The sequence below is a fragment of the Corylus avellana genome, chromosome 1 (assembly GCF_965113065.1).
Source record: "Corylus avellana chromosome 1, dhCorAvel1.hap1.2, whole genome shotgun sequence".
Classification (NCBI taxonomy): Eukaryota; Viridiplantae; Streptophyta; class Magnoliopsida; order Fagales; family Betulaceae; genus Corylus; species Corylus avellana.
Genome location: NC_142490.1, coordinates 12,382,853 through 12,400,005, shown reverse-complemented (window position 1 = coordinate 12,400,005; position 17,153 = coordinate 12,382,853). Strand labels below are relative to the sequence as shown.

Genomic DNA, 17,153 nt, shown 5'->3' with positions numbered 1-17,153 from the left:
GCCTGGAGAGATCTTCCTGGTGTGTGGAGGTGCGTTGAATAACCGACAGCTTCTCTAGGAGGCGCGTGCAAAGCTGGAAGAGGCTCAAAATGCACAAATCTACCGATCTAGGCCCGAGACACCACTTTTGGTGGTTGATTGGTCGAGAAGAGTCACGGTAACGGCGCGTGACGCACATGGAGATTCTGCCTATTGGCGCGTGGTGGCGTGTCCGGAGGCTGTTGGTGACTGATCTTGCACAAATCGGTAGATTTGTGTCTTGCAAGCTTGATTCTAGGCTTGCTTTTCTATATTACACTGTGGTGAAGGCGTGATAAAGCAATGTACTCTCAATACATTGCTTTATCGCAGCGCAATCTGGAAAAGCAACATTACATTATTAATGGAATCATAATTAATGTTGCTTTTCCAAATTGCCCTGCGGGAAAAAGAAGTGACCCGAGTCTACCCCGCTGAACCGGGTTGACTGCTTTGGACCGGGTTGGAGAGATTGAGCCGATTGACCTACTCGGCTGAATCGGGTTTGATAGATGGGACCGGTTCGGGTTGTGACACCCAGTGGACCGAGCCGGTTGAGACCCATTGGGTCGGGTTGATGGATCGGATTGCCAAATCCATGGTGGTGGGTTGACCTCAGAGATGGGTCGGTTACGTGGGCCAAGTTGGCCTAACCCGTGGATAGGTTGAAGATGGCCGGACCCAAAAATTAGTGGCCCAAGTCTAACCCGATTGATCGAATTGACGTACATGAGGTGCGTGGAAGGAGATACTGGCGCGTGTCATAGACACGCCAAAACAAAAACTGGTGTGTGAGAGCACGTGGGTGGTCAAACAATGGCGCTCGCGACTAATCTAGAGTCACCAGAGGAAGAGTTGTTGAACGGAGGTCTTGTCGATGAGATTTAACAATGGTGGCAGCCTGTGGCAGAAGCAACAGTGGGGGAACGACAGTGACTTTGGGTTGCGCGCGGAGGTGCGTTAGAACTGCTATGGCGGTGTTCTAGGCGAATCTGAAACGACCGGCGGCGGATCTATGGAACGATCTGACAACCTGGTTGATCGAGCAGACGTGGCAACGCATGGACAACACGGCCGCAGCTTTGGGCGGTGCGTGCGACTGCCGATGGTGATGGGTCTTCCACATCGGTAGATCTATACCTCACAAGCTTGATTATGAGATTATTTCTCAAGATTATGTTGCGATGAAGGCATGGAAGAGACCGAGAAGGCACCGGGAAACATCAATGACATTTATTGGAGGCCACAAGAAAGTGGTTCTGATACCATATTAAATATATTGGAGAGCGGAAGAAGGAGAAAGAGGGGAAAGATATAATGAAGTACATTGTATTGAGAATAATATATTATAAAGAGTATTACTGAGGCCTCTATTTATAGAGAGGCTATGAGTGATAAATAAGAAATCATAGACTAATTAAGGTAAGGAATAAACCCTAGAGTAATATAAAATATTCTAACATGGTTTATAGTGAGATATATATATATATATATATATATATATATATAACAAGAATGTCGGTTTGTACGGCTAATTACAAGATTATTCGGTATCAATAAAATATTAAGTGTAGACCAGCTTTGGTTAGAGCACTTTCCTGAATGTATTCACGAACTTATTCTTGTTGGGCAAGGTTTACATCAATAATATATGAAGAACGACTTTTTCAAAAAAAGAAAAAATATTAAGTGAGCTCAACCAATAAAGATAAATATTGGTTTCAAAAAAAAAAAAAAAAAGATAAATACTAACCAATCAATTATCAACATGAATTTTGGTTAATAGAAATGGTCGTTGATAATGAAAGCCAACTAAATAGGATAAAAAGTTAAAGGATCTCTCTTCTTCCCTTCAGGAACAACAAATATCAAAACTCACCCTTCCATGAAACTTCTCTCTCTACCAGAAGTACACAATGAAAAGGATAAAAAGGATGTCTTTCTTTCCCTACAGGAACAACAAATATCTACCACCCTACAAGATATTTCTTGCTGAACAAGTCTCTCTCTCTCTCTCTCTCTTTCTCTTTCTCTCTCTCAGCCATATTTATGACAACTTAGCTCTGTTTCGCAGCTACGTTCAAAACCACCCATTTTCTTCTTTTTCTTCTTCTTCGAAGCAGAAAATATACACAAAGCTTAAACCCATTAACAAACAGAGCAATCAATGGTTGATTCTTCTTCTTCTTCTTCCTCTTGATTTGGAGCAACAAAGACGCAGTTCCAAAACCCAAAACCCCCATAAAAACCAGAGCAAGAAATGACAGATTCATCAGCACACGCACAAGAAGACCAAAACATGAGCCCCCAAAAGCGTCTCTGTGACTATTGTTCAGAAGCCACGGCTCTTCTCTACTGCCGAGCCGACTCAGCCAAGCTCTGCTTCCTCTGCGACCGGGAGATCCACTCCGGTAACCAGCTCTTCTCCAAGCACTCTCGCTCACCGCTCTGTGACGCCTGTGACTCCTCCCCTGCGTCGGTTTTCTGCTCCACTGAGAGCTCTGTTCTGTGCCAGAACTGCGACTGGGAGCGCCACAGACTCTCACTTTCTCCGGTGCACAATCGCAGACCGCTAGACGGGTTCACTGGGTGTCCCTCTGTGAGTGAATTGCAGGCTATTGTTGGGTTTGAGGAGGTGGGTCACAAAGCTCTGTTTTTTAGCGACGAGAGTGGTGGTGGTGATGAGATTGATGGGTTCTCAGATTTGTTCGTTTGGGATCATCCTTTTGTTGTTGGTCTTGATGATTTGATTGGTTCAACAAATTCGTCGCATGATTTTCAGGCTATGAGGGTTCCTCCTCTGCCTAAGGTGAATTATCCAACTGATTCTTCAGGTTTACTTTTAATTTTAATTTCTTAGTTTTTAAAGTTTTGTTTGTTTGGTTGCTGAATGCTGAGAAAGCGGAGGAAAAGGGAAGGAACCAATAGAAATGAACCAGCATGTCTAGGAGTTGTGGGGATCTCTTCTCTATCTGAGTTAGTTGGTTCTTACCGTTTATTTACTTGCTGAGCTGAGGAAATTGGGGTGAAAACAAAAAAAACTAAAAAATAAATAAATAATTTCGAGTCTTATTTTCTTCTTTCTGAATGAAAATTCTGTGTCCTGTTTATTGTATTAGACAAGTATACGTCTTTGATTGTTGAGCCATAAAAGTCTCATGGCATTGTAAAAATCATGTCAAATTCCTACAATGCTCCGTAATTTGTGCACTCCACAAATAAATCCTACAGAAAACCCCAAACTTGTCGTCTTCCTCTTTGTGTTTTCTCCCATGCAAAAAAGCCCTTTCTTTTCTCCCTTGTTTGCAGTCATATCAAATGGTTGCAGCTTCACCTAAGCCCAGATAAGCTTTTTTCTCATGAGCTGGACCCACGTACACCCCACAAATCTCCCTTCTCCCCCATGAGGGAGGCTGGAGGACCTTACCAAGATTCTTCACTTGGAGTCCACCCCAACCAGCATCTTGTGATGCTCAAGTATCTTGATCATCTTAGTAACTGCTGAGAAAACTTCACCAAAGTCTTAGCCTTTGATTCTTGTTCTATTGGGAGTATTCTTGTTCTTCCGCTGATTCAACTTATGCTTTTAGCTTCTTGAGGTTTAAGCCTCTATTGTACAAGTCTTGGATCCTTTTTTTCTTGGATTTGAGATTGTCTGTCACGTACTGCAATATTGACTTGGTTCAGGATATTGTTGTTGAATCAGAATCGCAATGCTGCTTGTGGGCAGTACAAGGAAGAAATACTTGGTCAGCTTCGTCACTTGATGAAGTTGGAACCCAACTTGAATTGTGAAAATGTTGATGCTAAATCTCTCGCCAGTTTCCAATCTTTGGTGCCACAACAAAACGTGCAGCCAGGACATATGACTATAGGTTTTGCAGATGATGCAGAGCCAATTGCATTTCCTGCTTTTGAGGTAATTTTTTTTTTTCTTTTTTTCTTTCTGTTGGAATCCTGTAAATTGATTCTTATGCTTGGTACATTGCTATTTTTCATGTTTAAGTATGCTGTGTATGTTTGTTTTATTTTCGTGAGATCTTCTCATCTGATTTATATAGCATTTTTTTCTTCTCCTCTTTGATCAGTTCAGCTTGAGTCAAATAAGTACTTTCATGGAAGAAGCTATTGCCATGAGTGGCTGAATGACATGCTAAATTACTTGGCCATGAAGGTTCATGCCCTATGATTGTACAGTCCTGAAATGAAGTAATAGTATATGTGCCATGTGTGGCAATATCATTCATTAACCCTAGCAATTGTCCAAGGTGTTTCTCTTTTTAATGGGAAAAAAAAAAAAAAAAAAAAAAGAAAGAAAAAGGTTTCTCAGATTCCCATGCTTAAAAACTTATCATATGTTAAAATGAGTGTTTGAGATATAAAATGACAACAAAGAATCCATTGTATATGTTGTGTTATATTTCAGTTCTTTAAATGTTTAGGGGGCCAGAGTTGGTTCAGTCATTTAAATAGGTTTTTGAAAAGGTTAAATATTCTTCCCGTCGAGCAGGGAAATGCAAATCAATGGTGTACTGATCGTGATGAGGCTGCAAATCAACTTTGTCTTCCTAATTCATTAAAAAGAAAGTACCTCGAGGAAAATCCTGTTGTTCCTGACAAACGTTCGGATACTGGTGACAGTGTCTGTCATGCCAATGATCTTGTCGAAGCACAATCACTATATGATCCTGTTAAATATGAAGCCTCATCAGCTCTTCAAAGGGTTGCTTCCCATGAGGTAAACAGCCAGGAGAGGGATTCTGCAATCTCACGGTACAAGGAGAAGAGGAAAACAAGGAGGTATCATCACCACCCTTAAATTTTAAACCCTTCTATTGCTCTTACTATTTCACCATTTAAAATCTCTGAAACTTTTAAACCTCGAAGTTTATGTTTTTAAAAAATTAATTTTGGAAATTTGGAGTTTTGTTTTGATTTATATTGGCTCTGCAATGGCATGAAACGAGATTATGTGGCAACAGGTATGACAAGCAAATTAGGTATGAATCAAGGAAGGTTAGGGCAGAGAGCAGGACAAGAATCAAGGGGCGTTTTGCTAAGATTCATCACTGAAATACTGGTAGGCAGTAGTGACATAGGAACTGCAAATATTGTTTGTTTATGTTGTGTTAATTACTGAATAAAAAAAATAAAAATAAAAAACATAAACTATCTCTTTTGTCTGAATAGCTTTTTCAAGCTAAAGTTCAGAAGATATGTTTGCATTTCACTTAGCTAAATGTAAAATCTAGTAAGAGCATTAGATTTTTGTTTTGTTTTTTCTTCCCTTTGTAATGAAATGTGAAAAGTAATTAAAGATGTGCCAAGCATTGAATATTGAGTTTGCACAGAAAATTAATTACTTCTGCAGATTTTAGATTTATTGTATTAAATTCTTCCCCCATATTGTTTTCTATGTGACAGTCTAATGTTCACCATCGTCTTGAGATTGTTATATTAGTTTGTAAGGAACTTGTAGTTAAAATTGTAGTATCTCGAGTGTAACACCCGAAAATAGAACGTGCAATGTTACATGTGGAAATGCAAGGGGTTAAGTGAACAAAAAAGGGTAAGTAAAACATCCTAACCAAGCTTTTGCCATAATGTCTTACTTTCATAGTTTTTTGGATGTTGGTAGGTAAAAACTTTCCTGCCAACCATGCTGAAATCTGTTTTGCATGCTATGAACTAATATGCATGTTTACTGACTAAGAGCCTTGTGATTTGAAATATGTTCATGTACGCATTGTATGTTATAGTGGGTTTTACGAAGTTTAAAGAATGAGGAATTTCATAGAAAATAGATTTTAAAGAAGAAAATGAGTTTTAAAGGAAGTCTAATTTCTGAAAAAAAAAAATGGAAAGACCATATTTAAAGATATCTCTAAAGATGTTTTTCTTTGATTCTGACCCATGGATAAGTGGGGGGTTAAACGGTTATCGATTCTGATCCAGTGATGAGTAGGGGTTAAACATTATCCATGCTAATCCAGTGATGAATGAGAGTTAAACCTATTCTGATTCAGTAATGAGTTGAGGTTAAACACTTATCGATGCTAATCCAGTAATGAGTAAGAGTTAAACACAACAATTCTGATCAAATTATCGATACTAATTCAGTGATGAGTGGGAAATTGGTTGGTTAGTATTTATTGTTTTTCACCAGTAAAATTGTTGGATTTTACAGATATAGGCGTAGTAGGCAAGGAGGAGCTCTATTTGAACTTAGATTACTCACTGTGATCAGATCCAAAGCCGATCTTACCCTTTTGAAGTTAGTTGAACTTTTGAGTTACCATTTAATGGCACTTTTGTAATATATTTTAAACAGTATTAGGTTTAATGTGTAAATGACTCTTGTTTATATAAAGATGTCTGTTTAGTTAAGTTTTGGTGTTCAGCTCGATTTACAAAAATGAGTTTGCGGTTTCAAAAAGAAGAAGAAGAGAAAAAGATATAATATCTAAAAATGTTAAAACGATTGAATGGGCCGCCTCACTAAATAGAGTTCGATAATCCAGATGTGAGATCAAGCAATGTATAGTCACCACTTCTTTCGTAAGATTTAAAAATACTCAATAAACGACTCAACTAGAGATAATAACACAATGCTTAACAGTAAATCTTATAGTTGACGTTGCTAACGGTCCAGTAAATCCAACAACTAGATATACCTACAAAGCATTCTATGGTCAAGATCAAGCCATCATATCAAATGAAAAATTGAATGGTTATGATTAGAACGCTTCAAGCTCCTATGCTTTGTGCTAAGTATCAAGTGCGCCACTAGCGCCCTACAACCCACGCACGCATACGGTGCTTCGCACCATACTAAAGTATACAGACATGTATCGCTTTAAAGCAAAGGCTTAAAGTGTGTTGGGCCTTATAAATGTCAACTATACTTTTTCTTTTTCTTATGTGAGACACTTTTCATTCAATACTCTTTAAAACCTTCCATTTAAATTATACCCAAACCAAAATAAATATATATACATAATAATTTTGAAAATTATTTAACACCATCAACATCTTTCTTCTCAAATAAGTGAGTCCAGTCCCCAAGATGTAGCTCAATCGGTTGGGATCATGCCTCATGAAGTGAAGGTCACTAATTCGAATTCCCCTCTCCCTCTTGTGCGGACGTGTTGAAACAAATAAATAAATAAATGAGTCCACATCATATCCACCCACATGGACATATTCTCCATTTTATTCCTCATCAATTCCCCATCAATTCCCCATCAATTTCAAACTTTCCTTGTATGTTTGGTGTCATTGTTGTATATATATCTATCTATTAAAAAAATTTGAACACTCAAATGTGAATTTGGCTTGGTGTTCACAGGTAGTTGAATAATCTTCTTTTGCATGGAAGATGTGTTTTTTATACCGAATATATAATATATGTAAGAATAAGTGTCCAACAATTCCAAACAAATCTTGTAATTAGTGTCCCAAAACCCAAGTGAAGAGAGAGACAGAGATGGAAAATGGCTGTATAGAGAGAGAAAGAGAGAGTTTACTCAAATGGATAATTTCATTTATGTGATGACTCAATGCAAAACTCAAACAAAAGGATAATAGAGAGCCTCTAAGCGTTCTGAGCACAATCCTCTGGTGCAAATTGCAACTGCTTCCTTGGAATGTCATATATGAACTTTTGGTTTGTTTGCTGGTATGCTCCCAATGAAGTAAAGTGATCATCCCCAACTATTGCCAAACAAAAGATCTCTCCCCCACTGTTGAGCTGCTTCACAAAAAATGTCCCTTCAGGTCTAACTTGAAGGTCTGCATTTCTTAAATGAAAGGTCATACCAGGAAGGTCTCTGAACCCTTCTGGCACACTGCGCTCATAGCAAAGCTCAAAAAATCCTTCAAAAAGTCTACTCCTAGTCATATTTGGTAAACCCGAAAAATATTGCAGAAATGTTCTTATCACTACATCATAAGCAGGCTTAATGAGAGTTGTAAAAGTACTTCCAGAGTCTATAATACACCCAGCAGAACCATCAAATTGTAAGATAAATAGGGCTGGATTAATGCTAAGTCTTGCCCCATTAATGCTGATGCCTAGCAAATCAATGTAGTAAGGACTTGAGCTTTTAAATTGGTATAGTTTTGCTGTCTGTAAACTTCCTGCAGATTGAGATATATCTGCCCCAAATCTTAGATATGTGTCCAAGGCATGACCATCGTTGAGCTTGAGGCAGTATGAGAATGTTCCATGACTCAGAGAGCCTATTTGATTCACAAAGGAACGTATACCCCATCCCAAGCCAAATATTCCATTTACTTGGTTGTCCTCCCCACCATATTCCATTTCAGAACTGTCAAAAGAGCAACCAAAAACTATGTTTGGAATAGTCTGAGGGCTACCACTACTGGAAAGGAAAGTGAAAGTTTCTTGTGCAAGAATGCCAGTTGTGGTTCCTCCATCCTGGTATTTCTCTTGGTAGGAGCACGAGTCCCCAACACATTGATGGGGTGCGCAAAGTGGGTGCATGTTACAAGGGAGAGGCCTATAAGTTCTAGAAATCCTGTTGGGGAAAGGGGGTTCGTTGCAGGGGAAGCAATGGTTGCCAGGGAGCTCACAATCCTGACACTGTGTCCATGTGAGGGCACTTCCAGTATCCATGTGCAAGTGGTATGACTTGAATGGCCGAGCAGGGAAAGTTGCATTGAAGGTGCCAATGCCAAATCTCACCATGTATGTAGACATTGCTTCAATAGCAATGGGTGCACGAATAACCTCATTAGGGTGTATGGACTGGGAACCATTGGTTTCTTCTGTATTTGCTGATATCAGGCTATACAAGTAACTGGCTCGAGCTTTGGATTGGTTGACAAGTCTTTGAATTCTTTCTGTGAAAGTAATGTTGCCATTGTAGAGAGGTGATGCTGGTGAGTCTCTATGGATGAGCTTGATGGTCAAGCCATTGGGTTTCCCTGCAACAGGACCACCCAATAGCAGTAAGCTTGACAGGATGCTGAGAAATGCTAATCTCAGTATTGTCATGGCTGGCAAGATTTGTTGTGTTGTTGCCAAATGTAACCATGGAGGATGGTCTTTATAGGATAAAGGACCATGAATATGGTTAGCCAAGTATGGTATGCTTTGCTATTTTTCAACATCTTGCCATGCATTGTTATTAAGCTACCAAAATAACACAAATTTAACAGTTTAAGAGAGAGAGCTGCAAGATTTACCTATTTTTTCTTTGTTTTAGTTTAAAAAATAATAAGAAGTAAAATTAAAATATATAAGATTTATTATGCAGGGTTAGCAGGATCTTCTAGCCTAGCCGATAATGTTTAAATGAACTTGAATTTTTTTTTTTAAGAAAATACTTCGAATACTATAACTTTTACTACAAAATTATTTTAAGGATAAGAATCTTCCCATTTCACTTGAAATGAGAAGAGCTATTTCATTGTTATATCTAACAACATAAATAATGTCACAACATTTGCATTTTTTAAATAATGTGCTAACGTATTTATCACGTGACATCATCTACACTATTAAATATAACAATTTTAAATATTTACCATAAAATGACTCCATTTCAATTCAAACGGAGAGAATATTATCATGTTCTGTCATTTACAAATTGATGTGACAAATCATAATTGGTAAATTAATTAAGAGTACGTGTGGTTGACAAGATAGCTATTATAATTGTTTTACCAATTATGAACTATCATATCAGTTTATAAAGGACTTAGTAATGAGATTCTCAGTAATTAACAACTTTATGGTTATTGGCCTCAAAAAACAAAACTTTTAAAGCAAGTATCTCTAAATTCACTCTCTTAATTTACACGATCAATGAATAGCTAAGCGAGTTAAGTATATATATATTTTAATTTTTTGACATGTCCGCACATGAGAAGAGAATAAGGGAGAGAGGGATTCGAACTAATGACCTCTGCTTCATGAAGCGTGATACTCAGCCGATTGAGCCACCGCTTGAGGAAGCAAGTAAGGTATACTTAAAGCATAGAGAAGTAATTGAAAATGAAAAATAAGCTCAATTTTACATCTTCACTCACTTAAACTAGTTAGAATTTGTCCACCAAACCAAGGTGCTAATATGGAAGACAGCATGATTCTTAAAGGGATATTAAAGACAGCAGAGTTACCATATTCACATGAATTCCCAATCCTGCTATAAAGCACTACTCTACGTCAGATCGAGTTAATCAATTACCATTCTTCATGTTAGAATATTTGATATTATTTACTTTATTATGTTTCTTTACATATTCTAGAGTTTAGTCTAGAGTTTCTTGTCCACTACTTCTTCTCTCTCTATAAATAGAGAGCTATGTAAACATGTCATGATATAGAAGAGAATAGTACAATGTAGTTCATTGTTATGCTTCTGCTCTCTCTCTTCTCCCTCTCATTCTTCCGCTCTCCAATATATTTAACACTTCATTCACATAACAATGACATTATTACCTTTTCTCTGCAGATTCTTCCTGTCAAGCCTATTGCTCTTGATGGGTCCTGCATCCTGCAGACGCAATGGCTTGACCATTCAACTCATCCGCAGAGACTCACCAGCATCCCCTCTCCACTCCAATCTAGCCAATCTAACTTCTGAGGAAAAACTTCAAAGACTCATACACCAATCCAACACCCGCATCAATTACTTGCTGTCTACAAAAACTAATATACATCCTCAAATGATTCGTCCGACAATTGATCTTACTCAGTTGTCTACATACTTGGTTAATGTTGGCATTGGCACATTTGGTGCTAATTTCAACTCCCCAAAAGTATACTACTTGCACATGGACACAGGAAGTGAACTCACATGGACACTGTGCGCAGAATGTCTGTCTCCTGGCCACCATTGCTTCCCTCAGAAGGATCCCCCTTTCCCTAACACAAAGTCTAAATCTTATAAGCCTCTCCCTTGTAAACAACACTCACTTTGCTTACCAAATCAATGCATTGGGGACTCTTGCTCCATCAATATGTCTTTCATGGACGGTTCCTCCATTGTTTCCATTCTTGCAAACGAAACCTTCACTTTCGATTCCGGCACCCCTGAGACCATCCCGGAAATAGCCTTCGGCTGCACCATTGACAGTACGAACATGGACTACGGCGGCGAAGAGAATCTAGTAACCGGGATTTTCGGTTTGGGATGGGGCCCTCGTTCCTTCCTCACCCAGATAGACTCTCTTAACCATGGAAGATTCTTTTACTGCTTAAAGCCCGACGACGGCCATGACCTTAATACTTATCTAAGGTTTGGTGAAGATATACCAGCAGAAATTGCAGGTTCTCAAACCACAACCATTTGAAGGATTGGCAAGCTTGCTACATTAGCTTGCTGGGCATCAGCGTGAATGCACAAAGACTAAACATAAATCCAACCCAATTTGTTTTACGCCATAATCGTTCAGGAGGGTGTATTATAGACTCTGGTTCTACTTTTACGCACCTCATTCGGCCTGCTTATTCTGCACTTATCAGTAACTTGGAGGAACATTTTTCGGGCTCTAGTAATCTGAATAGGATTGAGGGAGCTTTTGATCTCTGCTACTTGCGGTTGGTGCCAGAAGGTTATGATAGCCTTCCTAATATGACATTTCATTTGGGAAACAATGCCAACCTTGAAATCGGGCCGGAGCAGATGTTTTATGTGGGTAAGCAGCTACCGTCCGGGAATGAATTTTTCTGTTTGGCTGTTGTGGGGGATGATCGCTTGACTTTATTGGGTGCATACCAGCAAACAAATCATAGGTTCATATATGACGTTAAAGTGAACCAATTGCGATTCGCCCCGTGCACTGTGCTTTGGATGCTTGAGCTAATAATGCTCTCTTCTTTTTTTCTGATTTATTAATTTGAAAAAGTTCTCTTTTCTCTGATTCATCTCAACATACACAATCAAGATTTGTTATTGTATTTATCAAACTATTGTAAGTGATGAGATACTCTTATAGAGAAACCAAATTCAAAATACGTGGGAGATTGAGGCGTGCGTGAAAGGAGGCTCTGTTTTAGCATAAGAAAACAGAGGGTGGACAGAGGATCATAATAGACGTGTAAAGAGATCATCCCCCTCAATTGCCAAACAGAAAAATTGTTTCCCGGACGGGAGCTTTTGTCACGTAAAACATCTGCTCCGGCCATGATTTCAAGGTTCACAAATGAAATGTCATATATATTAGGAGGCCTATTTATACCCTTATGGCATCAACCGCAAGTGGCAGAGATCAAAAGCTCCTCCTCGTACAACAAACTCCTGTATATTCAGGTTACTAGAGACCAAAAAATATGATGTTGGTGAATGGTGAGTCTCTATGGATGAATTCAATAGTCAAGCCATTGCATCTTCCTTCAACGGGACCCCCTCCCTCTCCGCCACGGACAATGTTTGTTTCACGTCATTTTAAAAAAGCAATATTAACATTAATTTCATATACACCGATACGCCAATTTTAAATCCCGATCATAAAATAAATATTAGGGTTAAATACTTAATACCCATAAGGTTTCATTACTTTCTTTCTTTTTTTCCTTATGGTTTAATTTTTATTATAAAAGTTACATTTGGTTTTGATAAAGACCAAATTGGTCATTCCAATTGACCGTTAGTTAACTTAACAAAAGTCCACATCACTGACACATAGACCAATTAAAATTCGACACTTGGCATAAGTGGTCACATCATCAGTGATAACGTGGCCACCTAATTAAATTTTTTAAAAAAAAAATTAAAAAATTTATTTTTTCAAAAAAAAAAAAAAAAAAAAGAGTGGCCGTTTGGGCCCCTTTGGCCATGGGGGTGGCTTGGTGCCGAAACCACCCCCCATAGCTCGGCCATCCCCTTGCTCCATGGGGTGGCTCAAGGGGGTGGTCGAAACCACCCCCAATGGGTCTTGGGGTGGTTTCGGCCACCCTCATCTGGCCAGCCACCCCATCCGGCCAGATACGGCCACTCCAATTTTTTTTTTTTTTTGAAAAAATATATTTTTTATATTTTTTAAAATAAAAAATTTAATTAGGTGGCCACGTCATCACTGTTAAAGTAGCCACTTATGCAAAGTGTGAAATTTTAATTGGTCCACGTGTCAGTGACGTGGACTTCCGTTAAGTCAACTAACGGTCAATGGACGGAATGATCAATTTGGTCTTTATCAAAACCACAAGTACCTCATGTAATAAAAATCAAATCCTAAGGGAAAAAAATAAAGAAATGAAACCCTAGGGGGTATTAGGTCTTTTAGGCGGACGTGCTAGGGTTGAAGAAGGAGGAGGTGAACGTGGAGAACGATCGGGTGCTCTAGATTAGCACGAGTGTTTCTTTGCTTCTTATACTCGCTAATTAAAAAATTGAATGAATAATCATGCATTTTGTTACGGTTATTAGCTACATGTTGCTAAAAATTGTAGCAAAAAAAAAAACTGCATTTCCTTAACATAATCTGTTGGAGGTGAAAAATGAGTCATATTACCCTTTTTCTATTCAAGAAAATATAGGAGGGGACGGCTAACTGTAGCTACTCTGCCTAGGCATAATAACATATACTCCTGAGAACTAATGACAAAAAGAGTTTAGACGGTAAAAAATTGCAGGCACTTCCTCAAGTCCGATTAAGTTTTAGGCACTCAGTTAAAGATGCTCGTAGTGAAGTGATAGAAAGATGTAAATTGACCTTTTCATTTTCAACCACTTCTCCTATCAGTCCTATGGCACGTCACAAGCTTATCTATGCTTAAGCAAAATTCATTATATCTGTAAAGGAGGTGAATTTAGAGCTAAATACATGCTTTAAAAGTTTATTTTAGACCAATAAATTAACCATACAAGAGGGATTTGTAACTATTCAGATTCCAATCCAACTCATAGCCTGCTCTACGACATGAAAGAGATTTTTCTGCCGAATTTAATTACTATAGTAATTATGTCACCAGTTTCCTTCCCTAACCTACCATAAACTAGACTACACCTCATTTAAGAGACGGGGTGGCATTGGGTTCTCCAATTTTAGCCTCATACTCCATGAATATATAAAAAGTAAAGTGAAATGCTATAGTTTTTTCATATGTTCTCCTAATCCTATGTGAATATTTTTTTTTTTTAAAAAAAAAAAAAAATTAACTTAACCCATTGGTCCCTCATATTTATTTCAGAAAACAATATCAACGTAGGATCAATAAAACACCAAAAAGAACCGTAGCATTTCTCAAAAGTAAAAGACTAGGCAGTATTAATATGTAGTATTTATAAACAAAGACTGACATATTGTAGTTATCCTTTTATTTTCTTTACAAGTTTAATTTGAAAGGTACATTTAAACGAAATTTTTTTATTATTTTTGTATTTACTAATGTAACACCCAATTCCAAATGGCATACAATATTGTACGCTTTTTGCTCTCCTGAACGAGACTTCTAAGGAGGTCACCCATCCTGGTACTACTCTCGCATGAGCTCGGAGTTTTGATAGGATTATGATCATCACGGCTTTAAAACGCGTTATTATCATTAAGGGTATAAGTGTATATATAAGTACATCTCATCTTCATACCCAAGCGATATGAGACTCCACAAGTAATGATTTGTCACCTCAAGTAAATCCAAGAAAGAATCCCTTCTTCAACACCAATTAAGTTACTATTTTTAAAAAAGAAAGCATGCATAGCAAGATGTTGGAAAACAGCAAAGCTTACCATACTTGGCTAACCACATTAATGGTCTTTTCTACTACAAAGCACCACCCTCCATGGTTACATTTCATACAACACAACAAATTAATCTTGCCATGACAATATTGAGATTAGCTTTTCTCAGCATCCTGTCAAGCTTATTGCTACTGGGTGTTCCTGTTGCAGGGAAACCCAATGGCTTGACCATCAAGCTCATCCACAGAGACTCACCAGCATCACCTCTCTACCCTGGCAAAATTTCTTTCACAGAAAGAATTCAAAGACTTGTAAAACAATCCAAAGCCCGTGCAACAAATGAGGCTATTCGTGCCCCACTTGGCATTCAAGGAATGGCAATATACATGGTGAGATTTGGCGTTGGCACCTTCAATGCAACCTTCCCTGCAAGACCATTCAAGTCATACCATTTGCACATGGATACAGGAAGTGCCCTCACATGGACACAGTGTCAGGATTGTAAGATCCCTGGCAACCATTGCTTCCCCTGCAACGAACCCCCTTTCCCAAACAGGATTTCCACAAGTTATAGGCCTCTCCCTTGTAACAAGCACCCACTTTGCACACCATATGAGTGCATTGGGGACTCATGCTCCTACCAATTGAGGTACATGGATGGCGCAACCGCAACTGGAATTCTTGCACAGGAAGCATTCACTTTCGTTTCTAGTAATGGTAGGCCTCAAACTATCCCAAACATAGTTTTTGGCTGCACAATTGACAGTGCTGATATGAAATATGGTGATGATGACAATCAAGTAAGTGGAATATTTGGTTTGGGATGGGGTGCTCTTTCCTTTGGGATTCAAATAGACTCTCTAAGCCATGGAACATTCTCATATTGTCTCAAGCTCAACGATGGTCATGCCTTGGACACATATCTAAGAGTTGGTGCAGATATATCTCAACCTGCAGGAAGTTTACAGACAACAATACTATACCAATTCAAAAGCTCCCCAGCTTACTACATTGAATTGCTAGGCATCAGCATTAACAGGACAAGACTTAACATCAATCCTGCTCTATTTGCCTTACAATTTGATGGTTCTGCAGGTTGTGTTATAGACTCTGGAAGTTCTTTTTCGCGCATCATAAGGCCTGCTTATGATGAAGTAAAAAGAACACTTCTGGTTTATTTTTCGGGTTTACGGAACATGACTAGGAGTAGACTTTTTGAAGGAGATTTTGAGCTTTGCTATGAGCGTAGTGTGCCAGAAGGGTTCAGAGATCTTCCTGGTATGACCTTTCATTTGAGAAATGCAGAGCTTGAAGTTAGACCAGAAGGGACGTTTTTTGTGAAGCAGCTCAACAATGGGAACGAAGTATTTTGTTTGGCGATAATTGGGGATGATCACTCTACTTCATTGGGATCATACCAGCAAACAAACCAAAAGTTCATATATGATATTACAAGGAAACAGTTGCAATTTGCACCAGAGGATTGTGCTCAAAATGCTTAGAAAGGCTCTATTTTATATATATATATATATATATATATCCTTCTGTTTGAGTTTTGCATTGAGTTATCATATAAATGAAATTAACCATTTGAAGAAACTATCTCTTTCTCTAGATCTCTAGCCATTTTCCCGCTCTCCCTCTTTTTTAGTTAACGAAAACTTCACTTAACCCCCTCTAATAAATCTTAGCGGAGAAGTGTAAAATTCCAAAATGCCCTAATTTTTTCTTTAAAAATAATAATTAAAAAAATTAGTGGATCTAATCCACCCACTTTATGACCCGTGGGTCACCAGGTGACCGCCATGTGACCCACAGGTCACGAGAGGGTCACTTTGTGACCAATCGTGGGTCACTTTTTTTCCTTTTTAAAAAAATAATAATAATTTTTTATTTGTAATTAATGTAAATTTAAAATTTTATAAAAGTATCAAGGATATAAAGGTTTCTAACAGACGGAGGACATTGCAAATAATTGAAAGATGAATAAACTAAATTGAGAGAAATTGAACTTTAGGGAGACATGCCAGATGATTTTTTCAGTTTTTTTTTTTTAATAATTATAATTATTATTTCATATATATATTGGATATTTTAGAAATTTTGGTACAATTCTAATAAGAACATATGCGTTGTCACCAAACTAACAAATATGAATAGCTATTTCATTCTACTTTTGATTAATCTTAGTAATAACTATTCATTTTCCTAATGGAATAGACATTCTGCGTACCAAACGAGCCCATCTTTTCTTTATATTTGATTTGAATGTAACGCTATATATATAAAGACAGCTTTACGAGTAATGCTACATGTCCTCGTTGTGTCCCTCAAAACTAATGTACCTTTTGAAATCATCATTAAATCTGTAATAAATCACTATAAGATTTTGATCTAATGAAAATTTTAAAAGCAACATCGTTTTTAGAAGGACATAAGAGGGATACAAAGAAAACATTTGGTATTACTAAGAGCTTTACATG

At 38.0% G+C, this 17,153-nt stretch overlaps 3 protein-coding genes across 4 annotated transcripts; 2 read left to right on the top strand and 1 right to left on the bottom strand.

The window, feature by feature from the left end:
- The first annotated feature begins 1,995 nt into the window (after positions 1-1,995).
- Positions 1,996-11,526, top strand: LOC132170359 (B-box type zinc finger protein with CCT domain-containing protein). Of its 2 annotated transcripts, none has more exons than XM_059581311.2 (5): positions 1,996-2,827; positions 3,725-3,937; positions 4,529-4,818; positions 5,001-5,098; positions 10,500-11,526. In XM_059581311.2, the coding sequence occupies exons 1-4, from the start codon at positions 2,279-2,281 to the stop codon at positions 5,089-5,091; spliced, it is 1,143 nt and encodes a 380-aa protein (XP_059437294.2). In that variant the 5' UTR covers positions 1,996-2,278; the 3' UTR covers positions 5,092-5,098; positions 10,500-11,526. The 2 variants fall into 2 exon arrangements, with proteins under 2 accessions (XP_059437294.2, XP_059437293.2); XM_059581310.2 differs by lacking the exon at positions 10,500-11,526 and adding an exon at positions 6,206-6,405.
- On the bottom strand, positions 7,613-9,037 carry LOC132170358 (aspartic proteinase nepenthesin-2-like). The gene has a single exon (XM_059581309.2). It carries the CDS (start codon positions 9,035-9,037, stop codon positions 7,613-7,615), a length of 1,425 nt encoding a protein of 474 aa, XP_059437292.2.
- Positions 10,474-16,172, top strand: LOC148587949 (aspartyl protease family protein 2-like). Its single transcript, XM_088513411.1, has 3 exons — positions 10,474-11,317; positions 11,443-11,685; positions 14,881-16,172. Exons 1-3 carry the CDS (start codon positions 10,474-10,476, stop codon positions 16,170-16,172), a joined length of 2,379 nt encoding a protein of 792 aa, XP_088369537.1.
- Positions 16,173-17,153: the final 981 nt, after the last annotated feature.

Bases quoted from the DNA above. Each gene is read 5' to 3' on its own strand.
- LOC132170359 (XM_059581311.2), top strand. From the start codon at position 2,279: ATGACAGATTCATCAGCACACGCACAAGAAGACCAAAACATGAGCCCC. The intron at 3,938-4,528 runs GTAATTTTTTTT...CCCGTCGAGCAG, and splicing joins TTGCATTTCCTGCTTTTGAG to GGAAATGCAAATCAATGGTG. The intron at 4,819-5,000 runs GTATCATCACCA...ATGTGGCAACAG, and splicing joins GAGAAGAGGAAAACAAGGAG to GTATGACAAGCAAATTAGGT.
- LOC132170358 (XM_059581309.2), bottom strand. From the start codon at position 9,037: ATGACAATACTGAGATTAGCATTTCTCAGCATCCTGTCAAGCTTACTG.
- LOC148587949 (XM_088513411.1), top strand. From the start codon at position 10,474: ATGACATTATTACCTTTTCTCTGCAGATTCTTCCTGTCAAGCCTATTG. The intron at 11,318-11,442 runs GTTCTCAAACCA...ATAATCGTTCAG, and splicing joins TATACCAGCAGAAATTGCAG to GAGGGTGTATTATAGACTCT. The intron at 11,686-14,880 runs GTAAGCAGCTAC...TTCCTGTTGCAG, and splicing joins GGAGCAGATGTTTTATGTGG to GGAAACCCAATGGCTTGACC.